We start from the raw sequence: 17,933 nt of genomic DNA on the forward strand, positions 1-17,933 counted from the left end.
AAGAGTTGATTGCTCACAAAGCTTGCTACCTAATCTACAAGCATTGGTGCACACAACATGCTGGATTTCTAGTTCAGCCAAGTCCTTAGAAATACAAACTCCCACATTTGTTTTTACCTGCTGGAAACAGAAATGCCCCTTATCAAATAAATATATATTCATTATTAATCAAATTTCTTTGTGTATTTATTATTATTTCCTTTTTTTTTTAAATTACATTGTATGGCTTTCCCTTTCCGTTTCAGTAGGTGCTTACATAAGGATTTTTATGACTTTGACTGTGTTTTCTGGTGTTATCAGAGGTCTAAACACACTTGTGACTTTCTTTATAAAGATAATCCTCCAATACACACCCTGTCCCACCTTGCTGAGCATTGCCCTCCCTCCCTTCTGAGTCTGACCTTTCTCCTCCCTGCTGCCCTTAGGGTTTTGACAGCAAGTTTCCTCTTCTATATATAAACGGAATCTGCCTCTGCAGCTTCTTACCTCTCTACATCAGTGTACTGAGCATCTACACTATGGCAAGTTGTGCTGCTCAGCTGGCCAAGGATAGGCGCTCAGCCCTAGGCATTGGCACCAATAAAAACCCAGTAAAATACTTGAACCAGGACTATGAGGAGCTGCTGGCACAGTGCCTGGCATCTGGAAAGCTATTTGAAGATCCAACTTTTCCAGCTGCTCAGGTTTCTCTGGGTGTCAATGATCTTGGACCAAAGTCAGAAAAGGTACAAGGGCTCATCTGGAAAAGACCTGCGGTAAGTGAGACTTTTATATCTTACCTGTGGTTTAATTGTTCCTTCTGTTACAATACTTTTTACTTAAAATTTCAAGTAAAAATACAAAATTTCAGTACTTACTAGCATAGAAAAAATAAACCAGTATGCTATACACCGAGGTACAAGGGATCATAAAGGTAAATTACAGATATATATTCCAGCAACCATGGCTTGTACGTAACTTAGCTCAGTGAGCAATAACAAAATAAACAATACAAAAAGAAACAAACAAAAAAAGAGAGGTAGGTATATTCAACTTTTCCTGTCGCTCTTCTAGGCTCAACATTGAGGCTGCATTCACGCTTCAGCGTTTTGAATCGCGGGCAGATTTGCAGAGATTCTGCCTGCGATTTGAAAGCACTGATGTGTGCATGACAAATCACGAGACTCGCATTTGAGATGCCATTCATTTGAATGACACCTAAAATCTCGGCCTGGGTCTGCTGCGATTGTCGCATGATAAATCGCACTGCAGTCGCGGGAAGCATGTCGCCCAAAAAAGTTCAGGAGCTACTTTTTAGGTGGGGAAATGTGCACACGTGTTGCAGAGATGTAATGAATATACATTTTTTTTGTTCTGACATACACTTAAAAGCAAACATTTCCTAAAAGTAATAGAGGAATGCCATTGTTGATCCTTTTCTTAAAATACTATCTGCCAGGCTGTCCTGTTCATCCTTAATACTACAAGTTACTGGCATTGAACACAGGCAAATAATAAGGTTTGAGTAAAGTCATTATCTCTATAGTTGTTCTGGATTAGTGACTCAAAGGACTGAATCCAGAGGATCACTATGACAGGCAGGGAACAAGGATCTGCAGATTAAGGAGCCTGCAGCCGTAGCATCCATGGTCCTCTCAGGAGAGGTCTCCTTTAGGCTCCTTTCACACTGAGGCGCTTTGCAGGCGCTAAAGTGCTAAAAATAGCGCCTGCAAAGCGCCCCCAAAGAGCTGCTCAATGCACTCCAGTGCGAAAGCCCCGAGGGCTTTCGCACTGGAGCGGTGCGCTTGCAGGGCGGTCATAAAAGTCCTGCAAGCCGCATCTTTGGAGCGCATTAGGAGCGGTGTAATTACAGGAGCACTGTTGAAAACAATGGGGCAGCGCTGCAAACGATGGGGCAGCGGTTTTAACCCTTTTTCGGCCGCTAGCAGGGGGTTAAAACCGCCCCGCTAGCACAGCTAAAACGACAGTAAAGCGGCGCTATATGTAGCGCCGCTGTACCGCCGGCACCCGCACGCCTCAGTGTGAGAGTAGCCTAAAACCAACAGCATCCTTCCAGAAATGAACAGAACAGTTCAGTGTTGGGCAAAGTTATACTTTTTTTTGAATCATGCATCTGTAGCATTTTATAACACCTACATTTTTCTCTAATAGGAAATAAAGGAAAAGCCTCAATTTATTAATGAGGGAGCAAATCGAGCTGATGTACGACAAGGATCTTTAGGTGAGCGGCAAGTTTGAGCAAATGGTGTTCAGTATTCCTTGTGATTATAGATGGGAAGGTCTGTCAGCAAGTAGCGATCAGTCCATCCACACTACACTTACTATAGAGACCCCCTACAACCTTTCTTCCAGCACCATAATGAGCGGATGTGGTGCATGTGTGATGAAAGGTCTGATCCCTTCACTCCATGAAAGGAAATTAGTAGCAGAAAGATGTATCTCAATTTCCTTCTTTTGGTGGCTCTGTACATGATCAAAGGGGATGCTCAGATCTGTTACTGGCATTTGGTCATGTAATTTCTGTTGAAGGCAAGTGACGAGTTCATCTTGGAATATGCAGTGTATCTAAACCCAAGAACCTAAATTTAATATATTACATCTTACCAGATGTAGTGGTTGCATTTGTTTATATTCATCAGACTTTTTTTTCTTTCATTTTCACCTGGTAAACCTGCAAATAACACACTTCCTCTCCTAAGGTGGCTATGCTTCCTTCTCCACTGTACCAATGGAGGGAGCCATGGTTGTCACCCAGGCTAAACTACAAGCCCTAGCTGCCGTAAGCAAATGTCTCAGTAAGGAGTTTTTTAATTTCTTGTTAGACGTAGGGGTGTCATAGGCGTGTCATTCAACAGGTAAGCCGCCGGGTTTGTCCCGAGTGAAACTTCAGTCAGCGTCTCAATTGTAGATTCCACAGCAGTCCAAAAATTGTTTAATTGTGGGCATTCCCAAAAAATATATAGAAGGGTCTCCACAGATTCCCCACAGCGCCAACATGTGCTTGGGACCTGCGGATATATTCTATGCAATTTGGCTGGAGTTCTATACCATTGTGTGAGAAGTTTATAACCTTCCTCCTGGTATCTACTAGCCAGAGAGCCCTTATGCCGTGTACACACGACCGGACTTTTCGACCGAACTGGTCCGACGGAACGAATCCTTCGGACAATTTGATCGTGTGTGGGCTTCATCAGACCTTTTCTGTCTAAAAATCTGTCGGACTTTAGACATAGAACATGTTTCAAATCTTTCCGACGGACTCGAGTCCGATTGAAAAATCCGTTCGTCTGCATGGTAGTACGACAGACAAAAAAGGACGCAAGGGCAGCTGTTGGCTACTGGCTATGAACTTCCTTATTCTAGTCCGGTTGTACGTCATCACGTTCGAAAGGATCGGACTTTGGTGTGATCGTGTGTAGGCAAGTCCGTTTCGTTGGAACTCCGTCGGAACTCCGTCGAAAAGTCCTTCGGAGTTCAGTCCAACGAAAAGTCCGGTCGTGTGTACACGGCATTATGAGCAAAAAGTATTATCCTGTCTTTCTGTGGCTGAGAGAACTTAGTTTGAAGGTCATTTTCCCATTGCTGTAAAAAGGTCAGGTCAGATGTCTCTATTTGGTTCGTGAGGAGGGCATAAAAGTATGAGAGTGAGTGAGGGAGTTGATCCCCATTTATGCAAATCTGCTCAAGCGGTGTAAGCTAGCGTAAGGATTGGTGATCGACTGGCAATGACCTAAGGTAAGCATTTAAAGTGGATGTAAACCCAATGTCATCCTTTCTAATCTACTGCCATAGGGGTTATCTATAAGGATATACATGACTCCTGCATGTATCTTTACCTGTCAAATGTCACCCCTCTGTCTGTTATGAGACCCGAAAAACTGCAGATTCTGTGGGCGGGTCTGTTGTCTGGAGCTCGGTGGGTGGAGTCGTGATGTCAGTAGACTCCCCGCCCACCTCTACACTCCCCTTGTCAATATTCATTTTCTCCTGTGTATTTCTTACACTGAACTTCTGCTATGATCTCTAACATCCAGTGAAAAGACAGGAAAGTAATCACATGACTTCAGCATGCCAAATCATGGTGAGGTGTGGAACAGCCAATCCTTGCAGAGCTGCTGAAGAATGGAGTGGGAGGGAATTTAAAAATACTGCATGTCTTAGGCTAGTGCACGAGATATGTAAATCACCTGTCACTCACAGCAAGGGGGAGGACTTGACAAAGTTTTTCTGTTTGTCAAGAATTGTCTCACTGAACTATAAAAGAGGATTGCTCAGAGATGGATTAACTCTGTGTGGCAAGACTGGGCTCAAATTAGAGCAAATCTTATACTCTACAGTATGATATAAAAAAAAATTGGGTTTACATCCACTTTAATTGAGCTTTTCGTAAAAAGTCAGGCTTGTTCTGGAATCGGGTCTTGATTTCACATCTAGTGAAAAGTTTGTTATTCGTCGCAAAAATAATGAATCGGAAAACATTTGGTCTCCGAAGTATTTGAAATTTTAAGTCATTCAGGCCCGGCGAGAACGTATATGACCCCAGTATTGGAGTGAGAGGGAGAGAGTAGGCATTGTCTTAAAAAGATGTTTGGCCACTCTTAAGGTTCTCCAACCGTAGGGTGTAAAGTAACCTCCGTATGGCAACCACGCAGAGGAAACCAAGGTATACCTACCAGAGTGAAATCTATGGTCGCCTGTTCAAGATCAACCCACAGATTGTACACACCATTCCTTGATTCTGGTTAAGTGAGAAGCCTCAAATTATCTTACTGGGTCTGGGAAACCTATACCCCCCTAATTTTAGGCAGCGTCAATATGGCCCTCCGTAATCGTGTCAGTTTGCCCGCCCATACAAAAAAAGTGTAAACCTCCTCCGCAGCTCCATCAAATAACTCTGTGGGATTTTAATGGGCAACGTTTGAAAAAGATAAATGAGTCTTGGCATTACATTCATCTTTTAAATACTCGAGCGGCCAAACCAAGTAAATGTCTCCTTATCCCAGCGTATGAGGTCCAATTTGAGCGTTCGAAAGGGAGAAAAATTGAATTCAAAAATCCTGCAAAGGATACAAGGGATATTAGTTCCCAGGTATCTTATATGTGAATTCGTCCATTTAAATTTAAATGATTGACTTAGTTGCTGCTGGGTCGTGGAAGGTTGTTCCACCCCCATAGCTTCTGACTTACTGTAATTCATTTTTCTTTCAATGATTTTTATTGAGAATAGCATATACAAAATACACAACATATATTCTTTGAGTACAAAAATAGAAAAGGAGAGAAATAGAGGGGAAAAAACATATTTCAGCCAATATGGCCTGCAGGAATCCTATAAACAGACTATGTCATCCTTATTTTCTCTCTGGATGAGGTGAATGCGTCTATCCGACTGTACATGGCCGGTTAGATGCCCTTTATTTACATGTATATCTAGGCTAGAGCATCATGCGTTTGGATATATATTTATCTTGCTTTATATGTTCGACATTTCTAGCACTATTTTCACACCTCTCTGTATTTCTTGGAGAGAAGGCGTGTCGTCAGGAACCCGACCATCCACCCCATTTGGGATCTTCACTGTGGACGGGAGGGCCCCCACCCCACACCCCCCCTCCTTTATGAGTAATAATTCAGATCTCAGATCGTGATCTGTCGTATCTGGCATTAGGACAACGACATAAAGCCGGAAAACCTGCAAAAATAGACCAGAGGAGGAAAGGAAAGAGTAAAAAAAATAAAGAGGGGAAATAAGGAAGAGAAGACAGGGTATGGGAAGAGTTGGTAATTAATTTTATAGTTGGACAGTTGGCCATATCTATGAAGTTCTGCAAGCAGTGATGGAAGAGAAACAGAAGGGGATGTAAGGAAAAAGATTAGGGGCCGGTTCACACTGCTGCAATGCGGGAACCCTGCAAATCCACGGCTGGTTCCTGCATCGCATGTCTCCCAGCGGCAGTTCACACTGCCCTATGCGAACTGCTGGGAGTATCAATTATAAGTTAATAACACCCCCAAATCAGTTCGCATATCGCAGTGCAATCTGCAAATTCGGGCAGTTATCGGATCGCATGGGTGTGAACACTCATTCTGCTGCGGACCAAAAAAAGGGTCCTGTGCGAGTTTGGTCCGAATGCGATGCAAATTCAACCATACTATCTGTATGGCTGAATTTGCATCGCATGGACATCGCATGTGATTTGCACTGAAGTGCGGTGCAAATCACATGCGATCCCGCACCACGTAGCAGTGTGAACGGGCCCTTAATAGTCTGTGTAGGCAGCTACTTTATACTCGCATGACTTGGTTGTGATACCTTTCATGTCTGGATGAGCTCTGATAGTTCTCAAGAAAGGTTCTAGGGTCAATATAAAGATCAGAGGTGAAAGTGGGCAGCCCTGATGCGTCCCGTTACGTATATGAAACGCTTCGGAAAGGACCTCATTCACTTTCACCCACAATTTTGTTCTTGGATTTAGATATAATTTAAAACAGATATAGCATCAGATATACACTATATTGTCAAAAGTATTGGTACGCCTGCCTTTACACACACATGAACTTTAATGGCATCCCAGTCTTAGTGCGTAGGGTTCAATATTGATTTAGCGCACCCTTTGCAGCTATAACAGTTTCAGCTCTTTTGGGATGGCTGTCAACAAGGTTTAGGAGTGCGTCTATGGGAATGTTTGACCATTTTTACAGAAGCGCATTTGTGAGGACAGGCACTGATATTGGACAAGAAGGCCTGGCTTGCAGTCTTCACTCTAATTCTTCCCAAAGGTGTTCTATCGGATTGAGGTCAGGACTCTGTGCAGGCCAGTCAAGTTCCTTTCATGTTGTTCACATTGCTGTGAGGGACAGAGGTGTAAACAACTGAGTGGCGCCTAGATACATCGTTGGGGTGTGCATACACCTCTTCTCCTAGGGGGCCACCATCAGCTTCCTGATCCTTTTCCAATATCCTTCCTTTTGGGCAATACTATACTGGGTGGTCTCAGTGTTAGATAAGTGTGCCCCTGCTTGTTGTTCAAATCCCACCTATCCCTCCTGCACCATCATAGGAGGACATTTTTGGCTGTATTGGCAATTATTTGTTTTGATTTTAATGAGCTGGCCAGTCTTTTAACAGCTTGGGGACACTGTATTATACTCACACTGTACTGCAGAGTTATCCCTGAGGAAGGAGCCAGGTGACTCCAAAACGCCACGGATATGCCCATGCTATCACTGCAATAGATATGTACAATATTGTGATGTGCAATTGTGGACCCCGATTTTTACTGTACCTCATTTTTTATATACTTTTCTACATTTTTGGATGTTATTTTCTATGAATAAAAATATGGTTTTTAATGGAAATTATGTCTATTCTCTCAGCCGTCAAAGTCCCATTTCATGGAGAGAAACTATAAACATATAGGGATGTGGCCGCTTACAGCAGACATCAACCTCTAATTTTTGGTATAATGTGTAAGTGTAGAGCTGACCATAAACTCGCAGATTTTCAGCATTCATATGAACAGTCATAAGAAAATTGTCAGTACATTCGATGACTTGGGGAATGTCATTCAAAATGTGTTCGCTTTTAACATTCGATTTTGGAATGAATGGACTTTCTGAATGAAAACCACATATAGTTAAAAATTAATTTGTGCAAGAAAAATTTTCCATCCTGTTCCTTTTAATTTTCAGACATCATATTGTCCCCACTAACAGTTAGAAAATGGAGTAAACGTTCTCCCCCAACAATGCCTTTGTCTTTCACGTTGTATGGTTATAACATTTTATTGTTTTTTTACAGGCGACTGCTGGTTTCTTTGCTCCATTGCATCTCTCACCCTAAATGAAGAGTGCTTGAACCTTGTGGTTCCAGGAGATCAAAGCTTTGACAACAACTATGCAGGGATCTTCCACTTCAAGGTAACTCAAGTCCCAATTTGATCTGCTTTGGAAGTCCTATATTGACTTATATCAGCCAATATATATAAAAAATCCAGGCTAGGCGATAGGAGGAATGAAGGAAGCTAAAGCAAACAATTATTTCCAGTTATGCTGCCACACCTAGAAAAGGACAGTAACGAAGGTCTCAATTTTTCCTGTTAGTGGTTTCTATCAATGTGGGTGGTTTCTATCATTGTGGTGTAGATCTGCATGGGGCTTATTCACATATGGAAGGCATCCTAACCTGTAGCAGTTTATGAGTGACTCTTTATTAGATATTGTCGGTGATAGGAAGTAGAGAGGTGGTAAGATGTGGAAGATGTCACTTCCTCGGAATGGGCAAATGTCTCCTCGTCTGTCCTTTTCATGGATACATCTGCCCATCTATAGCTAGACTGAGTAGTAGTACCAACAAGTGGATTGCAGATTAAGACCTCACAGACATGGGCATGAAAAATGCTGCTTTTAAAAGGTGTCTGACATTGTTTTGTTTTTTTGATACCTCTGAAAGCAGCTCTGGGTTATCTAATATACATATGCACATTGTGTTGTTTACAGACATATTTTAAAGTAGTGATCGGGGCATAAAAAAAAAAAAAAAATGCCCCAAACCAGCGTTTAGGGAGGAGGTTTTTTTTCAGCTCAGTTTACACCTGTCTGTACGGACCTAAACCCTCATACAAGCATACAAAATGAAGAAACTATCAGCGCAAGTTACAGTATTAGCCACTAGCAATAAAGGAAAACACAAAGCCTCAAATAGAATATACAAAAAATTGCAGCACTGTTATGCAGCTCCTGACACACAAGGCAATCAGCAAATAAAGTGCAAAAGTCCTCTTTAGGGTAATAGTACCCAAAACAAGTCCATAAAGAATCAAGTGCAAAAGTCCTCCTTATGCATAAATATGGGAGAAAAAGTCAGTTCCACTGAGGGCACCTGGGTAGGTCTCCAGAAAAAGCCTGCTATTAATGATGAGTACGTGTGTCTCTTTCCCCACCAGAAAATGAAAAGAAAACTCCTAGTGTAGTATATCATCCAAATGTTGTTAAAAGTGGATAGAGAAGGAACACCCGTGATGATAGCAGAACATAAAGACTCGGTGCTTCATTTCATCTTCCCCGCATGCAGTGCAAACTCACCAGATTATGGTAACGAGCCCCTAACAATCCAGTGAGCACAGCAGGGAGTATACGAATACCAGCAACACTGCATTCACTTGCTCCAAGAATCTCAAACGATAGATTATTAGGGGACAATCGGTCGCTCCCACCATATCATGATACCAGAGGAAACAAGGTATCATATTATTGTATGGTTTATTAAAATATCCATTTTAAGGCTGGGTTCACACTATTGCGATTTGGATGCGGGTTTCCTCATGGAACCGGTTCACACATCTACGGAGCGGCTCCGGAGCGAATTGCACAGTCCTGTGCGTCTTCTGGTCTGTTTCAGATCCGAATTCAGATAAAATTTCAGGCTGAAATCGGACCTGAACGGGGACGCACCGGACCCCTGCTGTCAGCCACTCTTTGCGCTAGTGTGAACCCAGCCTAAAACATACATGCACATATCATATGAGGCATAGAATACTCACATGTAATTGCCGCCATGATTCGGCACTTGCGGTGGCATGACGTCACGTGAGGGGCACCGCTCGATCATGGCATCGTTTACATGTGAGTGTTCTATAGTTTTCTTTTGATCTTTTCATTTTATGGTGGAGAAACAGACGCAAATACTCATGATTATTAGCAGGCTTTTTCTGGAGACCTACACAGGTGCCCTCAGTGGAACTGATTAAAAGAACCTTTATTGTTTTATGAGTGACTCCGCCTACATTCACATCGGGCTGTTTTGACATGTCAAATCGCATGTCAAATTTCCGGCTATTGCCGGCAACGGCACCGACTGAATAAGTGCAACGCCGACTTTGTATTACTTTTGGCGACTTCGGGGGCGATTTAAATAGACATCTGTACATGAACTCGCACAGATGTCTATCAAATCAAGTCGGACTGCTCTGCTGGCTTGAAATCGTGCAAGTTCAGCTGAACTCGCATGATTTCAAACCCGCCCTCAATGTGAACCTAGGCTCCTACCAGCATGCATATGTGCCTAAATGTATTCCAGTTGCTAGAATAAATGAACATTATAGCCAATAGAATGAGTTTATGCTCTTAAGCTTCTAAACGCCATACATATGTTAACATGCATGGACATATATGACAATACAGGCATTTTTTCCTCCAACTTCTGGCAGCATATATGAAGCATACATTCATATGCCTGTGTGCATGTAGCCTTAGATCAGCCCTGTATGGAGGACCGATACTGTTCTACATTGCTCTTTCTATTATTTTGAAAAAAGCCTGATTTATGTTCTCCAGAGTGACCTATGTAATTAGAGGATTTTTATCACACTCATTGTGACTAATGGCAGTGATGTCACTTATGTCATGAATGTCAGGCAATATAAAAGGGACGAGCTGAGACAAGAAAGAGGAATTGTTTCGTGTGATGTAGAGGACAAACACGTAACATGTCAGGAATTCAACAAAATGTCAGAGAAATATGAGAGAGAACTCAGTTATGACACGCTATAAGAAATGGTATAAAGATTTTATGTTGTGGAAACAGAACACAGTCAGGCCATGCAGGCAGCTAGAGATTTACAGATATTGTCATTATGTTGTAAAGCGCTGCACAAACTGTTGGCGCTATATATAGATCCTGTATAATAATAATTATGCCGGACATTCTTCCCTGCAGTCTGGGCTGTATTAAAGGGTCATTCCATCTCCTTCTCTATTTCAAGAACATTAGGGGGGGTGGGGGTGTACTGTAGTACTGTAGTCCAGCAGGGGATAACTGGGCAGGGCTGTCAGCTTAGTTAGGAAGTTGTGTATTCACTGGATGTTTTTCTGTACTTACAATGAGAAGTGATGAATGTTTTTTTTTCATAATTTTGTCCAGACATATACTTAGGCCCCTTTCACACGAGCGGCCCGCAAAGATCCGACTGTCCATTTTTCAGGCTGATCTGAGCGGGCCACCCATTGACTTCTTTGGGCAGGCAGATATCAGCGGAGATGTGTCCACTGACACCCGCCTGTCATCTGATCCGACAAGATCCAACAAGATACGCTGAAAACAGACGGATGGAGATACGTTCGCCATCCGCCCAGCGGATCAGATGGGATCGGATGGAAACGGACATGCTGTCCATTTTCATCCGATCTTCCCATAGAGGAGAACGGGGCTCTGGCAAGTCTGTCCCTGCACAGTGACTTAAAGAGTAACTGCACTTTTGTTATTTAAAAAAAAAAAAAAATTCCTTTGGGTGGTCAATGTACAGTACTGTGCAAGAAATTTTAACAAAGTTTGTTGCAATTTCTTACCTCTTTCTACTCTGAAGAAAAAGCTGTTCATTTGATCAACCTGCGGAGTGAATCTAAATAGGAGTGACTTTTCACTATTAATCAGTTAATGCACTTGTTCTAATGAGAAAAGTTGCAGTGTCTAACCCTTTCTGCGTATCTCACCAAAAATGATCATCGTCTGCACCAAAATTTTTTTTGCACAGGATGCCTAAAATTTGACTTGTATCTAAGTGCAGATGCCTGGGAAAATCAATGAGCCCATCACACAAGCAGGACATTACATTTTTTTGGGGGGGGTTCTGTACAACAAATTTATACAAAACACCTCCAAATTTCATTTAAGTAAAAAAAATAAATAAATAACAACACTTCTATCTGTGTTTTGCCGCGGTATGTGAAGAGAAGCCAGAACGGAAATGCCCACCAATATTTGATATTTTGATTTGTGAGCTGTGCAAGTAACGGTTTCAAAGATCTCCACTTCGGTATCGTGGCTGGTGCAAGATCCGCAAATAACTGGACAGTTTGACCCAATAATGTGATAGCAGGTCTGGATCTTGTCACTGCCACGTTTCTCTTTAATTTTGTAGAAATTAGGCTTGGCTACGATGTCGCTTGGCAAGTCATCAGATCTGGGAGCAATCATGGCTCGGTGAGCCCTATCCACCTCCAAATGATGCGGTTGAGATTGTGAATCAGTGAGGACTTTAGAATTCTGATTAACCCTTGAAATTGTGCTATTCATCTTGTTTTCTATAACATCAAGCCTCTCTCCTATAGATTGTAGATCTTGCTTAAAGTGTTACTAAACCTACAACAGTGAAATCAGTCTGTATATGCAGCATAGTATGCTTATTATACTCACTGTAGAACTTAAGGGGTTAATCCTCTGCATTGTGGAAAAAGGCTGTTTTATATCCTGTATGCACAGATCCTTCCCTCCTGCACTGTCTATCTGGGGAAGGCCATCTAACACAGGCAGAGTAGCCGACCTGCACATGCTCAGTTGTGTCTTTTATGCTGGAGAGAATATTTACTTGTTCTGAGAGCTAGCTAGGTCACATGATATTGACATCACACATGTGGGCGTGTATACAGGCTGTAGTGAAAATCTCCTCCTTCCTGAACTTTTAGTACTGGAGAAACTGTGCAGTTTAACATGTAACCGTGGTATATAGATCATCCAAAAAGGTATATTGTGGCAGTATTTTAATGTAAAAAGAAGATTTATAAGCTGTGAGCATTACCGAGTTTAGTAACACTTTAACTTCAGTGGTAATAATCCTGCAATCCTTAGAGAGTTCCTGTTGTAAAAGTGCTGGCTAGTAAGAAAGCATCTGCAGAGTATGCTGGCTGCTGGGGAGGCACTGAACCCTGCACAAAGCTGGATTTTCTGATAGCTATGTCTGCCATTTCAGACACGGTGCGATGTAGGATGTAGGAGAGGCTTCAAAGCCCAGAAGGAAGGGAGGAGAAGGCTTGCTGTGCTCACCCGGGGAAGAAGCTGACTGATCCTCCTGTAGATGGTGAGAACAGAGGACAGCAACTGCAGATCCCCTGTTATGCAGAGCCAGGCCATTTCTCTCCAGGAGGGAGATACACGTGGGCTATTGTGTATGCCTGTTTTTAGCTGCTGCGCCATCTTGGGAGACTGCTGAGGACTGGAGGAGGGCATGCAGAGTGGGTCTGTGGGGCCGAGCCCACTGTCTTTCTTAAGGAAGACCGCAGCTCTCTTCTGCATAGTGAGCTGCACCTCCACCGGTCCTCCCTGGTCCGTTGCTGGAAGCTGCTGAGGGTTCGGGATGTGTGGAGCCCGGTCAGTACAAGTCTGCCATCGGGACTGCATGCATGCGCACTGATGAACTGCTTTTGAAATGTATTAAGATTTTGCAGATCTGATTGAACACTGGTTGATATCTCAGTACAGCAAAAGCAGCGTTGTCATCTCCCACAGGAAGTTGGGTGCTCACTGGATTTCTGTTTTTTTTCTGTGCTTGCAGCATTTTAAAAGACATATAGACTTACTGTATATTTCAAGGTATCTAATCCTAACAGGTGCGCTAATAGCACAAAGGAGGGTTCCAGAATAAAATTATAGCATGGAAAAAGACTTGGAAGGGAGAGTAGTATATATTTACATGGAAGAATATCAAGAGATACTTTCATAATCTGTAAAATAAAACTAAATTATACCACCCAATCACCTCACAAGCATCACTAAACCCAGAATTTGTTTCATAATTCAGCTACAACCATGACTCGCCGATGTCTATACTAACCTGTAACCTGTCTCCCCCAGTTCTGGCAGTACGGGCAGTGGGTGGACGTTGTGGTGGACGATCGGCTGCCAACAAAGAAAGGGAAATTGCTCTTTGTAAAGTCAACAGCGGCCTGTGAGTTCTGGAGCGCCCTCCTGGAGAAAGCCTACGCCAAGTAAGTGCAATGTGATGCCCCACAATCAGGAGACTTACCAAAGACTAAAAAATTCTCCCTGAGCTGTAACTTTTACCTTGGCCCAAAAATGTAATTGATTAAGTCCCCATGCACACTGGGCTTGTGCTCAGCTCTTCTAAACTCTCTTCTCCTGGCAGGAGAAAAGCAGCTTCAAAAACACATTCAAGCCGCTTGGGTGTTTGGCCATTTCATTGGCCAGAATATTAATTTATAATGGCCATTTAAAGGGATGAATGTTCAAGCACTAAACGCACCTATCGCTTTGGCGCATTTAGACACGTTTGCATGCTTTTGGTGTTTTTTTTCTGCCAAAATGCTCCTCTCCTGAATGGGCAAGTGATCAAAAGCACCATGACCCTATTTATTCCTATGAATTGTATACAGTGCCTTAAAAAGGTATTCATACCCATTTTTTTCCATATTTTGTCATGTTACAACCAAAAAAGTAAATTTATTTTATTGGGATTTTATGTGATAGACCAACACAAAGTGGCACATAATTGTGAAGTGGAAGAAAAATGATAAATGGTTTTCACATTTTTTCAACAATGGCTTTCTTCTTGCCACTCTTCCATAAAGGCCAGATTTGTAGAGTGCACGACTAATAGTTGTCCTGTGGACAGATTCTCCCACCTGAGCTGTGGATCTCTGCAGCTCCTCCAGAGTTACCATGGGCCTCTTGGCTGCTTCTCTGATTAATACTATCCTTGCCTGGCCTGTCAGTTTAGGTGGACGGCCATGTCTTGGTAGGTAAGCAGTTGTGCCATACTCTTTCTATTTTCGGATGATGGATTGAACAGTGCTCCGTGAGATGTTCAAAACTTGGGATATTTTTTTATAACCTAACCCTGCTTTAAACTTCTCCACAACTTAATCCCTGACCTGTCTGGGTGTGTTCCTTGGCCTTCATGATGCTGTTTGTTCACTAATGTTCTCTAACAAACCTCTAAGGGGTTCACAGAACAGCTGTATTTATACTGAGATTAAATTACACACAGGTGGACTCTATTTACTAATTAGGTGACTTCTGTAGGAAATTGGTTCCACTAGATTTTAGTTAGGGGTATCAGAGTAAAGGGGGCTGAATCCAAATGCACACCACATTTTTTAGATATTTATTTATAAAAAAAAAATTTAAAACCTTTTATCTTTTTCCCTCCACTTCACAATCATGTGCCACTATGTGTTGGTCTGTCACATAAAATCCTAATAAAATACATGTATGTTTTTGGTTGTAAGATGAGAAAATGTGGAAAATTCCAAGGGGTGTGAATACTTTTTGAAGGCACTGTAATAAATGGACTTTATGCTATGACAAAAGCGAGCCAGATTAAATTACACACAGGTGGACTCTATTTACTAATTGGGTGACTTCTGAAGGCATTTGGTTCCACTAGATTTTATATAGGAGTATCAGAGTTAAGGGGGCTTAATATAAATTTCCAGATATTTATTTGTAAAAAATTTTGAAAACCATTTATCTTTTCCCTTCCACTTCACAATTATTTGTGTTGGTCTATCACATACAATCCTAATAAAGTACATTTAGGTTTTGGTTGTAACATGACAAAATATGGAAAATGTCAAGGGGTATGAATACTTTTTCAAGGCACTGTACACTCATTCTATTCATCCAGAAGAGTGCAGAACCAGCCAGGAAACATGGAGGAGCACGGGAGTGTGATGATGCTCATAGTTTATGGCCAACAGATGACATAGAAAGCTTCAGGATTTTGACAGTGATTTGCTGACACCCTTCTGGCTATGCAGTAAATGAGGGCATGCATCAGTCACAAGTTTTACTGACAAGAATTCTAAATTTTTCGGCAGGGAAGATGGTTTATGTTTATGTATTTAAACTTTTTCTAAGAAGTATGGCAAGGGTTACACTTTTAACTAAATTTAAATAAATACATGATTGCCATGCTAGTTTTCATTGGGGAAGATATTGCACAAAAGTCCGTTCTTTGCTGTTTTATTATTTCAGTAATGGAATAATTATAGACACCATTTACCTCTTGTATTATCACACAGGCTGAATGGGTCCTATGAGGCTCTAAAAGGCGGCTTACCTTTGGAAGCTCTAGAAGACTTCACTGGAGGTGTCGGTGAATTATATTACTTTGAAAAAGCACCGAGCAATTTGTTCCAGATCATTCGTAAAGCCTTGACAGCAAAGTCCCTGGTCACCTGCAGCACTGTGAGTCCCATCTCTTCTTCTTCTCTATAAATAATTCTATATTGCATTTAAAAAAAAAATGCTAGCAGGGACAAGTCTATAAAATGTAGCAACGGCCTTGCAAGTTACCTTGGACAATATCCCGGATGAGCCCCCAAATCTAGCACACCCCCGTAGGGACTGCTGATGAACTTGAAACCCCAACTCCTGCACAGCCGGGCACACCAAATTTTCACAAGCACCCAGAGTCAGAGAACAGTCCGTGACTTTGTTTTTTTTATTAATGGGTTAATAACTTGGATAGGGATGGGAGGTTATGGAATGCCCACTTGACTTCAGCAAAACTTCAGCAAAACTCCAGGGACATCTTCCTATATGCAGCTAAAAGGTTGCTTATCTTTGGAAGCTCTAGAAGACTTCACTGGAGGTGTCGGTGAATTATATTACCTTGAAAACGCGTTGAACAATTTGTTCCAGGTAATTTGTAAACCCTTGAAAGCAAAGTCCCTGGTCACCTGCAGTAGTGTGAGTCCCATCTCTTCTTCTTCTCTATAAATAATTCTATATTCGATCATACCAAAAAAAATCTTCGTTCAGAGACAAGTCTATAAAGTATAGTAAACTGTACAGACGCTGGCAATAAAAATGTGGACAGTGCTAAGCACTGAGCATCGTGGAAGTCCTCTGTATTCAAATTTTATTTGTAATGCTTTTACACAAATAATTACAAAAATCAAATATCTATGCACTGCATTTAGATCATGGCTGGTGGAAGGATTGGCAGGGTGCTGTACATAGCTTCCTGAAAATATCACAGCACCCTGCCTCAGTACTTCTCTCAAGAGCCATCAGACCTGATGCAAGCAGCGAGCAGGCTCTAGGGAAGAGTCATGCAAATATCAAAAAGCCTTGATAAGTGGATGTCAGTCTGGAGGAGTGGGCAGGCTGTATTTCCATGCCCTAGACAACACCCACATGTGATGCTGGGCCTCCATGCTTTTTTTCTTTTTCACAAGAAACGGGCCTCCATGCTTTAAAGAACCAAAATCCAGTAGATAAAAGAGGCAGAACATAAACAGAAAGTCTGGGGAGGACACTGTACACTGTGAGAAGCTCAGAGTGTGCAGTGAAATTAGAGTAAACTATTACAGTAAAGGAAAGTAGCCTGTACAACTGTAGAAGACTTAGGATGAGGCTGGAGTTCGGCTTAAAAAAATGATAAAAACCTTGCATGTTCCGCTTAAATCAAATAATGATCCTGCTTTTCTCTTGTAACAGAAATCGGACTCTGGATCAGGTGAAATAGTTGTGAGCACCAATGTTGTGAAGAATCACGCATATTCTCTGATCGGCGCTGAAGAGGTAAAGAATTCGCTTCTGCCATCTTCATTGATTTGTGAGATGTGGTTCAAAGCTATAATCCCAGTTTATGTGCTGTGGATTGTGTATTTCAGGTCAGCTATCGTGGAGACACAGTGCAGCTTGTCCGAGTGAGGAATCCATGGGGTTATAAAGAGTGGAATGGTGCCTGGAGTGATAAGTATGTTCTTCCTTGTGGGGGAGATGTAAACTCACACCCCCATAGGACAGATGTTTCCCACCAAATTCCTTGTGGCTCTTTACCGTGAGCCACTCCAGACCCAACTTGATCCCTGGACTTGAACTTGCGAACAGACCCCCCCAGCTAAACTGGGACCTTGATGTCTTCACAAAGGCTTCTCTAGCACTACTGCCCCAGGAGCAGAGTCCCCACACTGTGGTCTCCTCCTACAGAACTGGGCCCAGGAACACTGCCTTGTTCCCTTTAGGCCTCTGACTACTTACAGACCCTCCCACCACCCATTGGGCACACCTCCTCAGGGATTGGCTGGAGTCCAATAAATATTTAGGCTGCCAACTCTGTTCTTCCTCCCACTATAATTCTAGAAACCTCTAGAAGACCAGGGTTAGCAACAAAGCAGCTGTGAAACAC

The 17,933-nt window shown here is 42.3% G+C and overlaps 1 protein-coding gene across 1 annotated transcript in view; it reads left to right on the forward strand.

Moving 5' to 3' along the window:
- The first annotated feature begins 403 nt into the window (after positions 1–403).
- LOC141141296 (calpain-8-like) overlaps positions 404–17,933 on the forward strand; it is a 44,001-nt gene continuing 26,471 nt past the window's right edge. Inside the window, exons 1-7 of the mRNA XM_073628971.1 lie at positions 404–755; positions 2,152–2,221; positions 7,802–7,920; positions 13,628–13,761; positions 15,817–15,982; positions 17,240–17,323; positions 17,416–17,501. Of these exons, the coding sequence (XP_073485072.1) occupies positions 519–755; positions 2,152–2,221; positions 7,802–7,920; positions 13,628–13,761; positions 15,817–15,982; positions 17,240–17,323; positions 17,416–17,501 (896 nt within the window). The 5' untranslated portion in view covers positions 404–518. The remainder of the gene's footprint in view (positions 756–2,151; positions 2,222–7,801; positions 7,921–13,627; positions 13,762–15,816; positions 15,983–17,239; positions 17,324–17,415; positions 17,502–17,933) is intronic.

This window comes from Aquarana catesbeiana, linkage group LG04, assembly GCF_042186555.1.
Source record: "Aquarana catesbeiana isolate 2022-GZ linkage group LG04, ASM4218655v1, whole genome shotgun sequence".
Lineage (NCBI taxonomy): Eukaryota > Metazoa > Chordata > Amphibia > Anura > Ranidae > Aquarana > Aquarana catesbeiana.